Source organism: Polypterus senegalus, chromosome 1 (genome assembly GCF_016835505.1).
Source record: "Polypterus senegalus isolate Bchr_013 chromosome 1, ASM1683550v1, whole genome shotgun sequence".
Lineage (NCBI taxonomy): Eukaryota > Metazoa > Chordata > Cladistia > Polypteriformes > Polypteridae > Polypterus > Polypterus senegalus.
In genome coordinates, this window is record NC_053154.1 from 28,344,179 (window position 1) to 28,365,423 (window position 21,245).

General features: G+C 38.8%; 1 protein-coding gene across 1 annotated transcript in view; it reads right to left on the reverse strand.

Annotated features, from left to right (window-relative positions):
- LOC120514184 overlaps nt 1-21,245 on the reverse strand; it is a 96,224-nt gene that overhangs the window by 11,883 nt on the left and 63,096 nt on the right. Inside the window, exons 10-14 of the mRNA XM_039746290.1 lie at nt 16,392-16,706; nt 13,508-13,810; nt 13,106-13,423; nt 9,808-10,122; nt 1,573-1,890 (exon numbers count right to left, since the gene is read on the reverse strand). Of these exons, the coding sequence (XP_039602224.1) occupies nt 1,573-1,890; nt 9,808-10,122; nt 13,106-13,423; nt 13,508-13,810; nt 16,392-16,706 (1,569 nt within the window). The remainder of the gene's footprint in view (nt 1-1,572; nt 1,891-9,807; nt 10,123-13,105; nt 13,424-13,507; nt 13,811-16,391; nt 16,707-21,245) is intronic.

Sequence of the window (21,245 nt, forward strand, 5' to 3'; positions counted from 1 at the left end):
GACTCCTGCAAAGTTGCAGTTCAGAGTTCACGGCCTCAGTCATTCACTGATTTTTCCTTAGAACCTAAATAATAACTGTTAGCAGAAGCCACAAATATCCTCCACAATTTTTATGCCTTTTTTTGTGGCAATACAATACTGTAGAGACAACAGGAAGCAGCTGTAGAGAAAACCACGACTTGGGATGATGAAAGTAGCCAATAGAATTTGAAACTGCAACTCCCAGCAGTCCCTGCAGTGGCTCTGATTGGTCTTCTGCTGAGGGTGCTGGGACCGTTGAGGTCAAAGGATGTCAGCGCGGCTTTTAAAAAGGAGGCCGGTGACCAAAAGCAAAAAAAAAAGTTTTTGTAATTTGTGTTTCAAGTTCCTGTCTGTCTGCCTTCTGTTGGGTTACCTGTACTTATTCATTTTGTGCGCCTGGATTGTCTGCCGTCTGTCTGTGTACAGACTGTAAGTGGATTCATGGCCATCCTGCAAAGACAGGAGCGCTCCTGAACCCATCCACACCATTTCAGGAGCTACTGGTAGGACTATTTGTACATTCCCATTCAACCTGTGGATCTCTGGATTATCTATTCTCATCATTACATTTCACCCGTTGCCGTTTTTCATGAACTTTTTCATGATTTACTGTGTGTGTTTTGTTTGTGCTTTGTTGTGTTTAATGTGTAATCGCCATAAGGGGAACAGGGGGTGGTATTGTTGTTTTGTTATTTAATTTGTTTTCATTCCATTCTTGATTTGCTGTTTGATTACCGGTTTGCTTTGTTTTTGTCTCTGTTTGTGAGTGTGTGCATCGGGTCAAGGCTGGAATCTCCATCATAAAAATAAATAAATCACCGTCTTCTCAATTGCGGCTTCTCGCGGTAACATCGGTATTTTACATTCTAGCACTGCGGGAGACATAGCAGTACAGTATACAGGTTTACCTTTACACTCTTTATTTTTAGGTAATGTATTAAGCTGAGTCTGAAATTAAGTTAAAGTGTTTTGGGGGCATATTTAGGGTTAAACTAAGAAAATAGCCATTTTTTAACCACATCTAAAATTTGCGTTTTTTCACAATTCGCGGGTGCTCTAGGAATGTAACCCCCGTGAATTGTTAGGGTGCACTGTATGTAAATATATATGGAAATTATCATTGATGAACTATTCCTTTGCCTGGGTGAGAGAAACTGATAGACATGCAACCTGGCAGGAGTGTGGAGTTCTTTACCTGGCTGAGAGGACAATATATTGGATTATTTAATGAATGCAGCATCCCAGCGAGGATGGTCAACATTCCCTTTCTTGGTCGAGAGGTCAAAAGAACTGGGGGGCAGTGGTAGACTCCCACCCATCTGCAGGTAATTCTTCAGTACACTGGGTGGCCTCATGACTCTTGGTGAACCCTATTTGCTCACAGGAAGGAAGGCATGGGAGTTGCGATTCCATAGGGCTGTCAATTTGTCACAGTAATTCTATTTGTATATTCTTAAAGATTAGGGAAAATGAATATGACCAGCACTTAAGCTTCACATTTCATGTTTTGCAATTGTTCAGTGATTACTGCAGTTAGTAATACCTCATTACCTTTAACTTTGCTCACTTTATGTATTTGTTTCTCATTACATGGGAGTTTAACTTCACAGATAATTGTTTCAAAGTTCTTCCAGGCATCCTCAATCTTTTCCAGCATGGATGTGATGACGTCTTTACCATTCTTAAAAGTGTGTGATGTCTTTGTGTTTTCCTTTTGTTCTATGTTGCCAACCTTCCAGGTAACAGTGATACCTCCCAGGTCAGGGCCAATTATCATACAAGTTGCATTTAAGCTTTTGTTATGGAAATCATCTTCAACTGAAGGCCGAAGAAGGTAAACCACAGTGTTCAGAGATGAGTTTCTTAAATCTGAGAAAAACACATAAAAAGCAATACAAAGGTATGAAGTCATTTCATATGCAATTTGTTTCTTAATTGTTTATAAGAAAATTAGTTAAAACAGAAGCAATGATGTGATCAAAAGATATCTGTTATACAGTATAATAAAACACTGAGGTCTGTGTGCCCAGTCCCTTAGAGCAATCTGATTGGTCATTGGTCTGATTCCACGCTAAGCGTGTACATGGAACATATGTGAGTAATGGTGGCACAGACTCTGTCTTCCTCACATTTCCTTTTCCCAAAATCCGCAAAATGCTCCCCAAACATGTGTCTGACAATACTAACAGAAGGTGGGAGATGTTTTGTTGAAGAAACTAAAATCTACGTATCAGTACAAATTAATGAAAAATATGATAATAATAATAAAAATAGTAATATCTACTGTTGATCTTTGAAGTGTTTTTTGCATGTGAATATGCTCTGTTTGCCAGTTACTTTGTTTGACAAAAATGTTTCTGTAAATTTGCTGTGTAGCTACCTTAGACTAACTTTTTTTTTCTCAGCTTCCCATGATTCTTTTAGGCCAGCATGACATTGTAGAACCGTAGCAGCCATGTTATATGGGGATGTCACTACCTGATCCCTTTTGCATACTCCATCTCACATTGTACATCACATCCCGATCAGCTCTGCACATGCGTGATGTCAATATCTGCTATGTAGGCCAGCTGGCTTTACATTTAAGGTGTACACTACCTGACCATAAAGAGAATAGATTCGTCCCAACAAGTTCATTCATCCTAGACACCCAGATTGTCCAAAATAAGTCGAGATCCGATGGTCACTAAAGTCCTGATCTCCACCACACTACTTGGTCTACGGTTCTTAGTGTGAAGAAAAACTTTCTAACATTTGTTTAACATTTTCTCTTAACGAGTTTCCAACCATGCCCCCATGTTCTTGTTGTAGAATTTATTTTAAAGTAACAAATCAGATCTACTGTTCTAATTTCTTTCATAATTTTAAACACTTCAATCTTGTCTCTTCATAATCTCTGCTGCTTAAACTGAACAGGATCAGCTCCTTCAATCTCCCCCCACAACACTTATCTCTTACTCCTGGAAATAGACAAGTTACTCTTCTCAGAACTTTCTCAAGCGCTGCTATACCATTTTATAATATGGAGATCAAAACTATTCACAGGTGAGGCCTCACTAGTGTATTATATAACTAAAGCGTAACCACCCTCGACTTGTGCTCCACACATCATGATGTATAAACAAACATCAGATTAGTGTTTTAATCGCTTCTGTACATTGTCTTAATTGAGGTAGTGACGAGTCACTATGACTCCCAGGTCATTCTCATAACAGATATTTTCAAGTTTCAGACCTCCCAATGTGTGTTCAAATCTAACAATTTTAGATTTACATAAAATACTTTACATTTACTGTACTTACAATAAATTTAATCTGCCACATTTCTTCCTGCTGAATTAGGCATATTTATGCTCCTTGCTATGTAGCACAGATCTGGTACTGACAGGGATAGCCCCGGGGTATATAATTCTGATCTGTTGGATCACATGATCTGCCAGAACTCTGAAGCTGAAACAGAGAATTGCTGGCACAGAGTACCACATTTAGGGCAAAGCGATCCTTGAGTCTGTGTGCCAGATCAATATAAAGAAAGGATGTGGGCTGAGTTCATGCACAATTAGCCATGCTGTGTGGACGCAGTCAAAATAAGTCTTAAGGGAGCCCAGACTTTGCTCCTCTCAGAGCCAGAAAATATATGGGACCCTGTTAAAAAATGATACAAACAAAATATTTACTACCTTTTACAAGGCTTTTTATCATTTTGATTAACAAAGGAAGTGCAAAACATCTGCACAGATAGATAGATCAGTACCAAAAAAGATATGGCAGCTGGAACAAGTGAGTCCCTTGCCGATCCTTTACGGTATAGCCAATTAGTGCCACAAGGAATGGAACTTTGTGAGCACAATGGCATTTTCTTTACTTATTGCTAGTTTGTGACCATTTGTTGTATTTTCTTTGTGGTTGACGCTCTTCTGTGTCCTTTGTTATTTGAGGTATAGTAGCAGAGTAGTTAGCACTTTTGCCTCATAGCTCAGGCCACATTTTTGGCCACAATAATTGGTCACGCATAGCAGGCAGATGTTTCCCTACCACACTGGGACAAATAAAACAACATTGCACCATTATAATCCACTCAACACTAGTTCAGTTCCTCCTTCCCCTTTGACTTTAATGCATTTTAAAAGTTCAGCAAAGTTACCAAACATTTACGTGATTTTGCCAAACTCATGATGCTAGAACTCATCACTATTAATAACACATGTACACAACAAAGTTAACTCAACCTGACAGAACATACAATTTTTAAGACTGCTTAACTCACTGTCTAGAGGAGCTGGAGCCTATCCCAGCAAAACTGTACATAAGACAGGAAGAAACTTTGGATGGGGTGCCAGTTTTTCTCAGGACTCACTCAAGTACACACACACACTCTCAAAGGCAGAAGAAACGCACTCATGGCGATGGGAATGTACAAAGAAAAACAGGATGAAAATCTACAAAGAAATGTGGAAAAATGGCAGACTCTGTACAGGCATGACATGCTTGATCAACCAACGAGCAGTACCAATTCAACCACCCTTAATATCAACATTCCTTAGATTAATAAATACATGTTAATACAAAAATCACAATGGATCTCCACACAAAGAGCAGTCCAAATGCATGTAGCATTGTCATCAGAGGTGAACAAGAAGATTTGATCATCCTTTTCTGAGAGAACCTAGCTGTGTATGTGTAGTAAGGTGGTCCGGGAGGTCCACTTTTAAAAGTAAAGGTGGCTACGTGCGTCTTCAGAGGGATGTCATAGGGGAACCATTTTTGGTTCCAGAAAGAACCTTTATTCATTTTTAATCTGTAACAGGCTCCATGCAGTAGATAACCATGAATAGAAATACCAATGGCTCGTGATTTTAAAAAGTCTTTTGCTGCATACAATAACATAACTAGGGTTTCTTAATCTGTTATGGCGCTTTTCCACTGCATAGTACGGCACAGCACGGTTCAGTACAGCTCACCTTGGTTCGGCTCAGTTCGGCTCGGTTTGCGTTTCGACTGCAGTTTAGTACCGCTTTAGAGTGGGGGATTATTCACGTGTCGTTATAGTTGCGCCGCCTCTACTGCCGTGACACCGTGGAACTTTTACAACAACACACAGACAACGACAACACTTTAGCTCAACGAGCGCAAGGGTAAGCATCTAAAAAAAGCACATCACTAGCTAACTTTTATCACTGTTGCAAAGCAAAAAATGAACTTAGCTGTCAGTGTAACATTAAAATGCTGATTCTGTATATTACAGATCTTCCACATTTTGCAAAAAAGTCGCCGCAACAGACCATCTGTTTGGACATTTAACCGTGCTTCAGAGTGGTGGGATGTGATTGTTCCCGGTTTTACAAACACTCAGTGGCTGGAGAACTTTCGAATGTCTGAAGAAACATGCATCCACTTATGCAACAAACTGCGTCCAGCGATGGAGAGACGGGACACAAATTTCCGCGTGTGTGTACCTTTAAAGAAAAGAATAGCCAGTGACGCAGCAATGACGATTTTCTCCGGCCAGTGACCAGCAGAGTTTACACGTCACGTTTTGGTAACGGTTCGGCGCGCTTGGAACCTCGGCTGAGGTGGTACTAAAAAAAGGAAAAGGTACCAGGTACTGTTCCCAGTGGAAAACAACCTAAAAGTGAGCTGAACTGAACCGTGTCGTGCAGTACTATGCAGTGGAAAAGCGCCATTAGTGTCCTACTAGGTAGCTTACCATACATTAAAGATTTCAGGGGTTTTTTTCTACTTATTAGGAAATTTTTCAATAAACTAAGAAACATTTTCATATGCAAAGAACTCTTCCCAGAATGAAATGGTGCTTTGTCAAGCAATGGTGTTATGAAGAACCACACAACCCAGTAAAGAACCATAAACTAACATTAAAAAACCAGTAGTTTTAAGAGTGTAGGCATTGATGAATTCATAAATAAGATAATATACCTTGAAATGTGTCCTTTCTTCTAATACTAAGTAAAATAGGAATGATAACACTATAATAATTGGAAGACGAGAACATTTGCAGTGTTGTTTATAGAAAATTTAACTTCTGGATGATCTTTAGGGGAAGACAGACATTAACAATACTTAAGACATGACGATATAAACCATGTACCTCAATCATGGACAGAAATAGTCTAATTTTGGAAACGTTTCAAAGCTAGAAACATTATGTTTTGCAGATAGTAGTATTATAGACTATAATATAATATAATTCAAAGAAGAAAGTGAATAGGATTAGTTTTAATCATAAAACATAAACAGAGTGGACAAAGTATTTGGGTAGCCCTAAACAGTGATTTGATAACACCATCCTTATTTATCTGGACAGTTTCAAATCGGTTCTTCCTACGATGCTGTCTAACGATTGAGCTTCAATAGTTGATTAACATAACGTTGAAAGGACACACTGTACTGATACTAGATTTTTGCTAATGGGAAACAAATACAGGATGTGACAATTTGATTCCTCAGACGGCCGTGTGCTACTGAAATGCTGGAGATGTTAAAAGTTAGCTATGAAATAGTTGAGTGTCTTCGAGTGGAATAAGAGATTCAAGGAGAGGAATGAAGGTGTGAACAACGGCACCAGAAGTGGATTGTCCATCCTTACAAGGCCCCCAGCTGTGATGCATGCGCTCAGTGTTCAGAACATTTCAGCTAAGATTTAAACTACCAAATTCGGTCTTCACCATATTCACCTGAATTACTCGTAGCCCCTTGTGATTTTCGGCTCTTTTGAAAAATAAAAACAGCCGTGAAACAACAAAGATTTCCAGACATTTATGACATCAAGCATAATGTACCAAAGGAACTGAAAGGTCTTTTAGAAGCAGGTGTGTTTCCAGCGGTGGCATCAAGTCTAACTAGATGCATAGCTGTGAACGGAGGTGGCAGCAGTGCTAGTGCACAGAAGCACATTTTTTCTACAGGTTCATTCTGGGAATTCCATTGTCATACCTCGTAGATCAAAAATAAGACCAGACAGAGTTGTGAGCACTAAGGAACTGTGGAGGAGACATGGATAAGGTTTGATTAGCGATTCTCTAGGGGTAACATAGGGAAACACTCTTCCACTGAGATAAGAACAGAACAACACCAAAACAGAAGCCTAGGCTGAAATGTCTTTAAGATGTTGGAGTAAAATGTCATGAACAAAAGCAGCTTTCATATCAAGATGACTTGAATATCAAGAATGTGTTCTCATAAGGTAGTTATTGACATCCCTAACTTGTGCATTCTTGGAATTAAGAATTCTTGAATGTGAAATGGACTGGAAGGAGTTTTGTGGTTTGAGTGGCTTTCTCGTACCTGCAAAGTGCTGGATTTAAATCGCAACATGGGAACTGACTCTAGAGTCTACACACCATCCCTATGCCCACATGGGCTTCTCTTGGTGCTCAGGGTTCATCCCACACACTGAAGATTTGCAGGCTAAGTTGATGTGTGACTGTAAAATTGGTGCAGTGTGAGCAGGCGCTTTGTTTGCAGTCTTTCAAGTTTGTTTTTCGGGAATGCACTCTACTTTCACACTGCTTTTTTCAGTGTTTTTATCCCAGATCCCACCAATCAGGTGTATTGTTTTCAGGTTGGTGACAGACTTTTTTGAACTCTCCATTTATTCTATTTCCATGGATTTTCTTGAAGTGTCTAACATGCTAGTATTTTCTAGCAATATTTACACAATACACCAAACGTCTACATGCAAAGTCGATTATATTCACAAAGCATAAGACACATTGACAGATCAACTGCCAAAACATATAGTACATATAATTGCCTTTAATAATTGTAACATTTCAAAAATTGCACCCATCTGCTGAAAACTGTTTAGCTCTGATCAAAGTAACCAAAGATGGCACAAAAATAGGCCTACTCAGAGAACATTGCAGGCACCTAAAACAGCACAATGCAACAAAATATCACCGAATCAGCACACTAATTAAAAGAATGAGCTCAGTTATGGGATGCACTCTGGACCCCAAGGAGGTCCTAGGGAAGGAAAAAATTAAAACAAAACTGAGTGACATTATGAACAATGCTGCACACCAACACTGAGGACTTTAAGCCAATTAATTATTCAGCAGAAATGTGTCAAGACACACTATGGGGGCTCCTTTATACCAACAGAAATACATCTGTGTAATGCCTCACTCGGACTGCTTTCCTTTCTTTTTAATTTTGTTGCTTTGTAGACATACTGGTGTGTGTTCAGACCAAAGTGTTTATTTACTTATTTAAAGAGCTTCTGTTAAAAGCCATATTCCTCCGTAGGGACAATAAAAGTCTATCTATCTATCTATCTATCTATCTATCTATCTATCTATCTATCTATCTATCTATCTATCTATTGTGGAACGTGACCCGGACACAGACAGACGGACAACAGTTTTGCACCCAACACACTCCTATTTATTGTACAATATTTACAAAATAGTTCAGTGCACAACCCAGTGCCTCCAGCACCGATCCCCCAAAGTCCAGGCCTCACAGTTTCCAATGCCTTCCTTCTGGCCGCCTCCACTCCTCTCTCTCAGCTCTGTCCTCTTCCACCCAACTCTTGCTCCCGAATGAAGGGAGATGGCCCCTTATATACCAGCCCGGATAGGCTCAAGCTGCTTCCCGGCAGTCCTCCACGGACACACCCAAGTGTGGCGGAAGTGCCAGCTGCGCACCCGGAAGCCCTCCGGATGTCCCCAGTCTTCTTCCCCCCAGCACTTCCTGGTGTGGCGGAAGTGCTGAGGTCCAGGGTTCTTCAGGCACCAGGTCGCCCCCTCGTGGTCCGGAGGAGGCGCAAGCCCTCCTCCGGTCCTCCTGGGCATCCTGGCTGGGTACCACCCCCAGCTGCCCGGCACACTCTCTATAGAGTGCCTTTCACATCTATCTATCTATCTATCTATCTATCTATCTATCTATCTATCTATCTATCTATCTATCTATCTATCTATCTATCTATCTATCTATCTATCTATCTATCTATCTATCTATCATTTAGTATTTCAATGAAGGCCTCTACTGAAAAGCAAATCATCTAATGTGTGCATATCCTCAACAATGACAAGGTGATTTGTAAGTAATGAAGCTGCGGGTTTGTCTTTACAATAGTGCATTTTAGTGTGTCATTGTGTGGAAAATAGGCCACATGTTATATTTCTAAATAAAACACACCTCTGCGATTATGTGCACTAGGAATATTAATAGAATACATGGATTATACTCTTTAAGAAGCTGCAGGAAAGCACATAGACAAACTTAGAGGTGTCAATTAGGCTTTAGGGTGCAGCATTCTTTGTTTTCCACCCAAAACAAATCTTTAGTGAGTTTTGCGTTTTACATTTCTGAAATCACCTGCAAAACTAATTTCTGTCAGTGTTGTGAAAATGTATGCAAATTGAAACCTGCCTGTTTCACTCACTACTAGTCATGAGGGTCTTCTCCTGTATGAAGCAGCTGATGTCTTGTTCAATAGCTTCTCTCAAATGAGTGTATGAACCTTAAATAAGTCACATAATGTGCAAGTGCGCCACTGTTCGACATTATTCCACCAGACTTCTGTGCTTTGATAGGGTTGAGATATTTTATCAGACAAAATGTTTACTTTTTCACTAAGGAACATAAAGCATTATATATATATATATATATATATATATATATATATATATATATATATATATATATATATATATATATATATATATATATATATATATATATATATATATATATATATATATATATATATATATATATATATATATATATCATTAATTCTAGTTCCAACAGAGATGTGACTCACCTGTGCATTTATCGATGCTCTGACTCACGGGTTTCCCAGATTTCCCTTTTGCTTCACACTTGTACTTGAGTCCCATCTTCCATTCAGTGTCGTTAGCTATAAGCTGGCTAGTCTGACTGAAGAGCCCATCTTGACTCATTGTTGGCTTCAAGGTCGTCACCCTCTTATCTTCAGTCTGGTCGTCTTTATACCACTTGATGCTCAACTCTTTGGGGCTAAATTCAGAGATCATGCACAGGAGTCTTCTTTCATTTGAAGTACTTTCACTTTTGGAAGTTACAAGATTAATTTTTGGATCCACATTTTTGAAAGATGCTGTAAAGAGTAAAATATTTCAAATTAAAGTACCAAGTTAACTTGAAAAGCTAGAATTTCCATTTATGAAAACAAAGATTGATGAAATAATAATTTGCTTAATACATAAACAACCTACTGAACTGGTGTGACAACACAGTGGAGCTGTTCAAGCAGGGCCAGAACAGACTGTACTTGCTAAGGAGACTCAGGCCTTTTGATGTATGCAGCAAGCTGATGGAAATGTTCTACCAGTCCATAGTAGCCAGTGTGTTGTTCTAAGCTGCAGGGAAGCCAACTGAGCTCAAAAGAACCACAATGCCTGAATAAACTTATCAGGAACTTCTTCATCCCAGGGCGAACACTGGTCACACCGGAAAATGATGTTGAAAAAGAGGATGATGGTAAAATTGGATGCCATCCTGAAAATTACCCTGCATCCCCTCCAGGAGGCGCTCTCTTGGAGATCTTTTAGCCCCAGGCTCATTCCACCACAGTGTGCTAAGAAGTTCCTCTGGGTGTCTTTTCTGCCCATTGCTGTCATACAATTCAATACTTCCTCCCAATATACTTGTTAAATGTATTTTGATATAACACTTTGAAGTCTCTACACAATATTTATTTATTTTTACTAATGAATTGATTAATTGATGGCTTGGTTGTACTATTTGCCTGTCATATATGTGAAGGGGTGTCTGCCAGGCTAAGGACACAACCTGACTTTGCCCACGGCCTACAGCCTGCCTCTGGGAAAAAAGGAGACCTACAGTGGATTTAGAAACCATTTACACCCCTTCACTTTGTGCACACTTTATTAAATTGTAGACTTAATTTGAAATGGATGCATTTGCCATTTTGCCCGCTCATTACTAACCCACAATGACAAAGTGAACACCTGTTCTCAGAAATGTTACTTCCATATTAGTAAATTCAGTAGTAAATTCTATAATGTCATACACACGGGACTCAGGAGCTTCGTACACATAATCATTTCAAGATGGGTCTACCAGATGGGTGGGACAGCTTTCCTCAAAATATGAGATTCCCTTCTTACACTGGAAGAAAACCAGACAAAAGACGCCTGACGTCATATCCTACCCGAGCCTCACCTCTTCCGCTTGACCAGAATAAAAAGAGCGATGATCCTAAGCAGGATGTCATTTCATCCAAAGAACCTGGAGAGACAACTTGCTCTTTCACTTCTCAATACTCCCAGAAGTGGGTACCATCGCTCTACTCTTTACTTTAATAGAACAGAAAGTTCGGTCAGGTTATTTTCTGTGCTTCAACTCTTACATTTTTGTTATTTCTCGCATTAAATATGGTACTGTCAGGCAAAACCCTAAACCTTCATCTGCTTATCCTATTTTTTTATCCACAATATGCAATGATTTTGGCTGTTTAGCATTCATCGGGCAAGCGTCCTGGTCATACACGACACACTACACAGCATATAATGTGCTAAACATAACATCTAATGTCACAGTTTCAAGAAATCTTGTATTTAAGTGACGGTAGGTATACAGTTTATTTTAAACTGTCAAACTTACTAATATAAGAATGCTCAAGTGAATTAATTTTCGATTCAGGCTTTTTTTCTCCTTGAAGCTCCTGCCCTGAAGTGCCTCCCTTTTAAGATATTTTCCTAAACCTCAGTAAATAAGTAAAACTGTTTTTTTTTTGCTGGTCCTGCCATTCTATTCTAACATTCTGCCTCTACTTGGACCTTCAAACAAAATCTCCCCATTTTGCAGGCTGATCCTTCCATGGCTGTCTCTTGTCCATATCCTCCCTTCATCTCCTTCTGACGAACACCTAACCTACACAAACTTCTCATCTGCAGCTCACTTCATACAGGAGAGCCACATGCCTTACCGGGCACTTGGAGCTGTAACAGTGGGTTGCTGTATCAGTTCCAAATACATCACCAAATACTCTCATGTCTGGCTCCTCTAGTAAATTCAATATTAAACCACAGACCTCTCTCCTGTCTGAAACTCAAATTAATTGCACTTGACGTAGGAAACATCCAGCCATCTTCGAAGGTGAAACAGGGTGACGGCTAGCAGACCGTTTCAGGGAACGCATTTGAGCCATTAAAATGAAAGAACTTACAAGGCCTATTGCAGTCACCTTCACACCTTTGGTCACGGCCACTCTGAACTCAGAGACACTTTTCAAAGAAAAACCGGACACGCTAAGCTCATTCTCACCTCGGGTTCACACATTTCTCCAAGTCTTAAAGGGCAATTAACTTTTTAATTTCTCCCATCATCTTCTCTAATGACACCTACTTTCACCTTTTCTCATTTCAACTGGCCTGGCTTTGTTTCCTCCTAGCAATCTTTTTACCTTCTTTTTTATTCTGTTCCATGCCTGATGAAGGCCATAGAGCCAAAATGTTGTGTCATTAACCTCCTTTCCTTTTCAGAATGGACTAACTTTTAACCCTTTTCCTTTACTTATCCAAAATCGTTACCTATTTCTATGATTTATTTAGTCGCTACTCCTGATTTTGTTTTGATTCATTTACATAAACCATGTTTTTACCTTACTCCAAATTTCAGATTGAAAAGGATAACAAGACACACTGATGTCGCCAATTGAGACTAACCGATGACCCTATCATGTGCATCTTCGGGATGAAGGAGGACCACCAGAGCATCCACACAGTCATTGAAAGAACCTGCTAACTCCACACAGATGATTAGGTGTGTGAGCCAAACCCTGAAAGCCGGACACAGCAGCGCTCAATCTGTTTTAGGGTTACAGGTGGTTATGAAAGGCAGAAACATTACGGGGTCTGTTTACACACTCGCTCACACCAGGACTTATTAGTCAAACTAAGTGGCATGTCTTTGTGAATACTAATACACTTCTTAATGAAGAATAATGTATGAAAGATGCTGATTCGGCTCTACTTCAGTGTTTTTATATTACAAGCAAGCAATACAAAAAAATGTGCGAATATTTGTTTTATACATTTATTGGAAAATTTACATACCAAAAAGATTTGAAGGAGAAGCAACTTTCTGCCAAACATCTGAAAAATAGTGATTGACCATACAAGTGAATGTTGCTCCGCTCTTCCAATCCTCTTCAGTGATGTTGATTCTACTGACCATTGAAAAGACGTTTCCATTCAGGACAGGACAATCATTGATAAACTGTGTACTGGAAACATTTTTTTGGTTCTTCAACCATTTGACACTAATATCGCTGGGGAAAAAATTTGTGATTATGCAGATCAAATGAGCATGATCAGTCAGATCATATTCAGGAGGCCTCATGATTTTCAGTATTGGTGCACTTATGTTGGATACTGTACAAAGAAAATGAAAGGAGCTTGTTAATATTTGTCTAATTCCATAAAGGTTTAAAATTTATTAAGTTAACTAAAAGATACCTTTTTTAATTGTCTTGGTTTCTTGCAAACCACACGCATCTATCACTTGACACACAATTTCATTGCCCTGCTTCCAGTCCTCTGAAATATCCCATTTGCTCCAAACAGTTTGTGTGCCATTACCATTATCTTTTGGTTTTTCAGTTTGTGGGGTGTGATTAGGAGAACCCACCTTCCATGAAATGACTACATCTTCTAAGTTGGGACCGACAACTAAACAGGTTACAGTTAACTTGTTTGGTGGTTCCTCAAAGTTTGGACCATCAAGGTATACCACTGGCTTCACCTTTTGTCTGGTGTCATCTGAAAGTGAACATGAAAATCAGTCAGCTTTTGTGTTTTATAGCATCTTTCAGGGAATACGTCATTACAGGATAGCTTATGCAGCAGCCCCCAAATATAATGAGTTGTTTATCCAGTTTGTCCAGTTAAGGATGGAAGTTCAGTAAAGCTAAAAACAACATTAAGTGAGGTAAGAGGATCTAAAAATTATGTTAGTTTTTTAAATTCAAGTATTATGACATGTATAAACAAACAGTACATAGAAATATAACTTGCACATATCCCCATACAAACAAAAAGACTCAAGCACAAAACTATCTATCTATCTATCTATCTATCTATCTATCTATCTATCTATCTATCTATCTATCATATAGTGTCTTTCATATCTATCTATCTATCTATCTATCTATCTATCTATCTATCTATCTATCTATCTATCTATCTATCATATAGTGTCTTTCATATCTATCTATCTATCTATCTATCTATCTATCTATCTATCTATCTATCTATCTATCTATCTATCATTTAGTATTTAAATGAAGATTCTTTAGTGAAAAAAACCATCTGATGTGCACATATCCTTAGGAATGACAAGGTGGTTGGTAGTTAACGGTGGTATGGGTATGGGGTTTGGTGTGTGGTGGTGGTTTGTTTGTCACCAGTGACTTTCCATGCAGTTATTTATTTATTTTGGTATTTGGTACGCTGTATTAATCCCTGATGGGAAATTGTCTTTTTACTGCGGAGAAACCAAAATAATCTCTGCAATATTGCAGTTCAGTGTATCTTTGTGTAGAAACTATGCAGCATGTTATCTCTCTATTATAAAAGAAAGGTCCGCAAAACGAGACAATTGCCAAAATATTTTTTTAAAGTCCCGTCCTCCTATCTACCATATTCAACCATGCCCACGAGCCTCTCACATCTTATTCGTATAAATGCTTTTGTCAGACTCAGTTCCTGCGCTCTTGGCTCTTAAAAATTTTCCTCACTTTAAGTTCCCAATAAAAGAAGACTTACTATGTCCAAATCTTATTGAAGAATTTAATCCTGAAGGGTTATCAACAGAAGAAATGAGTACACGGGCAATCCTAGCACCAAGAAGGGATGAAGTCAAACGAATGAATGCAAAAATAATCGATCGATTACATGGCAAACTGGTTAAGTGCGTATCAATAGACTGTGCTGAAACAGTTGGTGGTAATGGTGCGGAAGCTGAAAACATCTCCACCGTTCTTCCACCGGCCGAATTATTGTTGAAAGAAGGATGTATCGTAATGTTATTGTGTGATTTATGTCTGAGTGATTGGTTATGCAATAGGAGAAGATTAGTTGTATTCAAAATTGGTTGAACAATTCTGGAATGTAAAATTTTAACAGGCGACAAGAAAGGTAATGTAGTACATCTTCCGCACATAACATTAGACACCAAAGGAGATCTTGATATGCCATTTATATTAAAACGTTTACAGTTTCCTGTTAGAATAGCTTTTGCTATGACAATTAACAAATGACTGGGACAAACATAAGAAAAAGTCAGTTAATTTATTAGAGGGAAAGAAACAATATTCACTCACGGGCAGTTATACATTGCGTTTGCACGACGTTAAGTCCAAACACAGAATCAAAATTCAAAGCTATATTGACGAAAAGTTAATTCAAAAGTTAATTCAAAAAATTGCTTTTACTGAAGTTTTACAGTAAAAGTGTAAATTTAAAAAGTATTTGACTGTTAATTTCAAAGCCAAGCAGAATGAAAACGTATAACGCAACGAATACCTCTAACGCAACATGAAACATAGTTTTCTTTAAATTGATTATATTTTACTATTTTGTACTATGGTTAATTACTCACCGTAATGTAAAATAGTTCTATTATGCATATGTAACAATTTCCATGAAAATAACAATCTGTTTAAATTGTGCATCCGCTTCCCCATGCGCGAGTGGCAGAGCTGCGAAGTGGCTAGCGCTTAGTGACCACCTGGGGGTTGGCAAGCGAAGCAAGCAGGGGACAGAACCCCCTAGTATTTCTAAAAAACAAACTGAACTTTTCTGTGGGTACCTGAATGTAGAGTATAAATAGAATTGATTTTACCAGACTGGTATTTTCTGCTTTATGCAGCTGCAGAAAAGAACACGGGCAAACTCAGAGTTGTGAATGAGGCTTCAGGACATAGCAATTCTATTTTTCCACCTAAGCAAAAACATTTGAAACTCAAAAAAAATTCTTTAATAAGTTTTGTTTTTTACATTTACTAAATATCCTGCAAATCTAATTTTATTTACTCTTTTGACAATGTGTGTAAATCGAAACGTGCCTGTTTTGCTCACTACTAGTTAATCGCGGTCTTCTCATGTATAAAGTGTCTGATGTCTTTCTCAGTGGCTTCTCTGAAATACGTGTATGAACCCTAAATAAGTCACATAATGTGCATGTGCTCCACCGTTACCATTGCGCTGTACTTCTGTCTTTTGAAAGGGTTGAGATATTTTATAAAACAAAATGTTTGCTTTTTTTCACTAAGGATTATAAAAATATCTAAGCTTTACTTTCTAGAGCATTAATTCTAATTACACCACAGATGTGACTCACCTGTGCATTTATCGATGCTCTGACTCACGGGTGTCCCAGATTTCCTTTCTGCTTCACACTTGTACTTGTGTCCCATCTTCCATTCAGTGTCGTTAGCTATAAGCTGGCTAGTCTGACTGAAGAGCCCATCTTGACTCATTGCTGGCTTCAAGGTCGTCACCCCCTTATCTACAGTCTTGTTGTCTTTATACCACTTGATGCTCAACTCTTTGGGGCTAAATTCAGAGATCATGCACAGGAGTCTTCTTTCATTTGAAGTACCTTCACTTTTGGAAGTTACAAGAATAATTTTTGGATCCACATTTTTGAAAGATGCTGCAAAGAGTGTGGAATTTTTAGTTAATACATGATCTGTCACATTTCTTTACAGAGATATATATACCTGTAGATATAGCCATAACAGAGTGAATTATTAAACACCAGTAACGGCACAATGCACGATAACGTGCAGTGAATACACTTGACTTCATAGTTTTCATCCTCTTTCTCTGTACGTTTATCATTCGTTTGCTCAGAGGTTGATGTGCTTGCTGCTTCCTGAGCAGCTCTTCTTTCCTCCACCCTAGCGGCCCACTTCTTCTCTTCTTTTGTCGGCATCTTTTCACATTAAAACTGATTAAGTCAGTGTTTGTGTTGCAATTACTTAGTACGTTTTCTTTAATTTTTCACTGAAGCACTGAAGCCTTCAATCTGTATAAAAAATGATTTAAGATATGAAGAGGTAGGGGAAATGGTGGCGAAGGTGGTAGGGATGAGAATGACACCCTTAAGCATGCGCCACACAGCCACCCTGCTGCCTGCTGCCGAGAGTTGATTGTACAATAAAAAAAAAATTAAAATAAAAACAAGAATAACCTTGGAGGTCAATCATCACCCAGATAGTATCAGATAGTAGACACCACATAGTATATATGTACCAAATTTCAGGTCAATTGGTCAAGCGGTTTGCAAGCTACAGGTGATTTAAAATCCTGGACAGACAAACAAACAGCCACGTAGCGTATTATATAAAGATAAGGAAAAGGACTGAAGGTAACTCAGGGGCTAAAGCTTAAGCTCTTGAGGTCTGCTTCATCTCAGAGAAACCAGCAACAGGATTTACCAAGGCTAGAATGAGATAAATAAGTAACAAACATCCCTGTAGAAAGTGAGAGTAAAGCCCAAACACCCCTCCTATGAAGCAGTGATAAGATCAATTGAATGATCCACAAACTACCCTCCTAAGGAAACAGTGTTCATAATAATGACTCAGATATTACTTGGGGTTTTATTTGAATAGAAAAGGTGATAAGATTCTGCATATTAAGAGACAGATGACGTGATGTTTTGGATGAGGTAATGGGAATAGAAAAGTATAAAAGAGGAAGAATTGTTTAATTGATTGCTCACTCCATGGTCTGAGACATTTGTGTATACTCTGTACAATATGTAAAGAAAAGTTTTGCATTTTCATCTGGGATCTGTGGCAGCCTTCTGTGAACATAAGGAACGTTTTTTTCCTAAACAAGAGTAAAACATTTAAAGTACTAAAGTAATTTGAAAAGAAAGAATTTACATTTATGAAAGAAAGAATAATGAAATAATAATTTGCTTCATTCATAACTGATTAAGGGAAGAGTCCTCATCGTCGATTCTCCTGAATGGTTTGGTGGGTAGCAATAAGAGAAGTTGGGGGCATGCGCTGAGAGCACGTTGCTGCACCCACCACACAACAAATCACCTGGATTGGAACCCGAGTGCAGTGGGTGACACTTCAGCACCGCGCTCGAACAGTGGGACGTTTTTTTATGATCCTAAGTTTTCCACGTAAGTTGAAGGACCTGCTTGCGGGGCTGGATACAGATTAATGTCATACCCAGGATAAGGCAATTGCACGTTAAGGGTCTTGCTCAAGGGCCCAATGGAGGAGAGTCACTTCTGGCATTTACAGGATCTGAGCCGACAAACTTCCAGTTGCTGACTCAGAGCCACCACCCCACCTTGATAAAAAAAGACCCACAACTCCTGATATTCCACAAAACAGGGAATCCACATAAAATATTGCTCGAGTCCAGAATATCACCCAGTTATTTTCTAACCACTTCAGTCCATTTATTGCTTAGAGAAAGGTAGAGGACGACTTGGCATCAATAAGTGGCAAACTGTACCTCGTGAGATGCCAACATTACTGAGAATCTTGTGCAGTTCTGGTGCAGTTTACAGACTTGCTTCGCTTTGGACAGTCTGTAGTTCTGAGAAAAAAAAAATGATCAGAGCCCACAGCAAGCAAGTTACATGAGACCCCCTGGCCTCAAACTGAAGGAAAAGGCAAGAATTACGAGGTGGAGATGTGCCCTTTGGTGTATATCTGTACCTTAAAATAAGTTTATCAAATACTCGTATAGAAAATTTACTTAGGGATTGATGTGCTTTAAAATTATTACAAATGTTTAAATAATATCAAATAATATGTTTTCATTTTTAAAGTAGCTTATAAGCCCTAATTTATTTTTCAGTATAAAGGCTGCCCTTTTGCTTGCAAGCAGCCTGTCTTTTCTTTCTTGCTGCTAAGTTTAAAACTTCAGTAAGATCGTGAAAAGTCAACCCTGTGTACTCTGAGAGAGCTGAACGGCCCATTGTCTTAAAATACAGCTGCTGAGATTTTAGCTTTAAGAGAACTAAACAGGGCACTATTTCATAAAATATATAGAGAGAATTTAAATCTATGTACTAATACTTTCTCATATGAATAGTGTAGCTGCCGGAGTGTAAGGCGAGTTCAAGCACGGGTAAAACGTTTACCAAAAGAAATCTCTGTCCAAAAGTTCGTTTTAAAAATATGTAGTGAAAATTCAAGGCAAATAATCCACTGAAGAATAAAGAAAAAAGTAGTTACAGATGCAGAATAACATGCAAAAAAAAGAAAAAAATGCATCTTCTCTAAACTTTAGCTGTTTCTATACTTAAAGATTCTTAACTTCTTATTCTGTACTTAAAGATTCCAAACTCGTCTTCTGTAAGTTTTAAACATACGGCGCAGCACTTTCAATTAAGTGATTTATCTTACATGTTACTTGACAAACAAAACACGCACACAAGGTACGCAAGGCACGAAAGGCACGGGTTAAAACCATGTGCCCTCTACACCTTACACATGGCAAGGCTGATCACTAACTGAGAATAAGGTTTAGTCAGATAAGCTAGAAACAGCTAGAATATACCAATTCAATTCAACTTACGGGGGTTATAGGAACCTCCCATAGATTATGCACTATCATTTAGTAAAATTTTTATGAATTTTATGTAACTAGGAAATGGCTCTTACACATAGTTTTAATATAGAAAGAATTTAAATCTATGAATACTTTCTTATATCAATAGTTTTAATCAAATTAAAGTAAAATGTGTTATATTAGCTAGCTTGAAGTGATCCAACCATCCATACATTACCATCCAGCCCGCTATATCCTAACTACAGGGTCATGGAGGTCTGCTGGAGCCAATCCCAGCCAACACAGGGCTCAAGGCAGGGAACAAACCCCAGGCAGGACGCCAGCCCACCACAGGCTTTAAGTCATATAGAAGTTAATTGTTAAAAGCTTATGTTTATTTCTGCCTAGCAGCTAAGAAAACTGCCTGTGCTTGTCAGCCCGAGGACACTTGCTCTGTCTGTCTGCCTGCTCAGACACTAGCATAAGGCGACGACAAGCCAAGGCTAGTGGGAAGTGTAAGAGAACTTTGCGCTCTTGTCTTAAGAGACGCATCTGCAGAAACCTGTAGCCTTGAGGATGCTTGTGCAATAAGTAGCCATTCATCTAAGTGGCCCAGTATCTTACTGTATGTGCGACTACTCCTGATAGCAACTTAGCAGTGGGAACTGATCGATAAGCAAGTCTCAGTCGCCTGGGCAGGGTAAGGAGTAGTCTTGGCAAGTTTTGGTCAGATGATGGACACAAGGCCAGGTGATGGGCATTAGGTAATTATGGGATTGGACATTAGGAAATGGTATGAAGAACAAGAAGGAGGAGAGCAGTTTGCATTGATGATAAGAAATGTAATATAAATCCTAGTTCAAGCACTCGCTCCATGGTCGAGTCTCTTTGTTACATTGCTGTGTAATAAAGATTTTTATTCTGCATTCCCATCTGGACTCCAAGACTGCCTTCTTTAAAGAGAAAGAGAACGTTTCTCCATGACACTCACCCCCTTACAATGGTAACAAAAATACTGCATGTCATATTTGAAACGACCTGACTTTGCCCAGTGCCTACAGGGAGAACTACAGTATTTAGACCCTTTCACTTTCCGCAGTCTATTTTGTTGCAGACTTAACTTTAAATTGATACATTTGCCATTTTTGCCCACTCATTAACCCACAATGACAAAGCGAAAACATGTTTTCAGGAAGGTTATTTCCATGCTACTAAATTAAGCAAAAAATTGGATATTTTCGTGTACAAAGTCGACGGGAGCCTTCTTCTCAAGGTAGCGGGAGGAGTCTACCAAATGGGTGGGACAGCTTTTCTCACAATATTCATTTTTCTTCTTAGAATGAAAGAAAACCAGATAGAAAACACATGACGTTATATTCCATCCAAGCCCCACCTGTTCCTCTTGACCAGGATAAAAGGAGCAATGTTCCTAAGCATGACGTGATTTGATCCAAAGAACCAGGAGAGACAACTTGCTCTTTCAGTTCTACAGATTCCCAGAAGAAGGTACCAGTTCTCTACCCTTTATTTTAATAGAGCAGAAAGTGCCGTCAATTTATGTTCTGTGCTTCAAAGCTAAATTTTTTGTCATTTCTTGCATTAAACATGGTACTGCCAGGCAAAACCCCAAACCTTCAACCGCTTATCCTATTTTTTAATATAA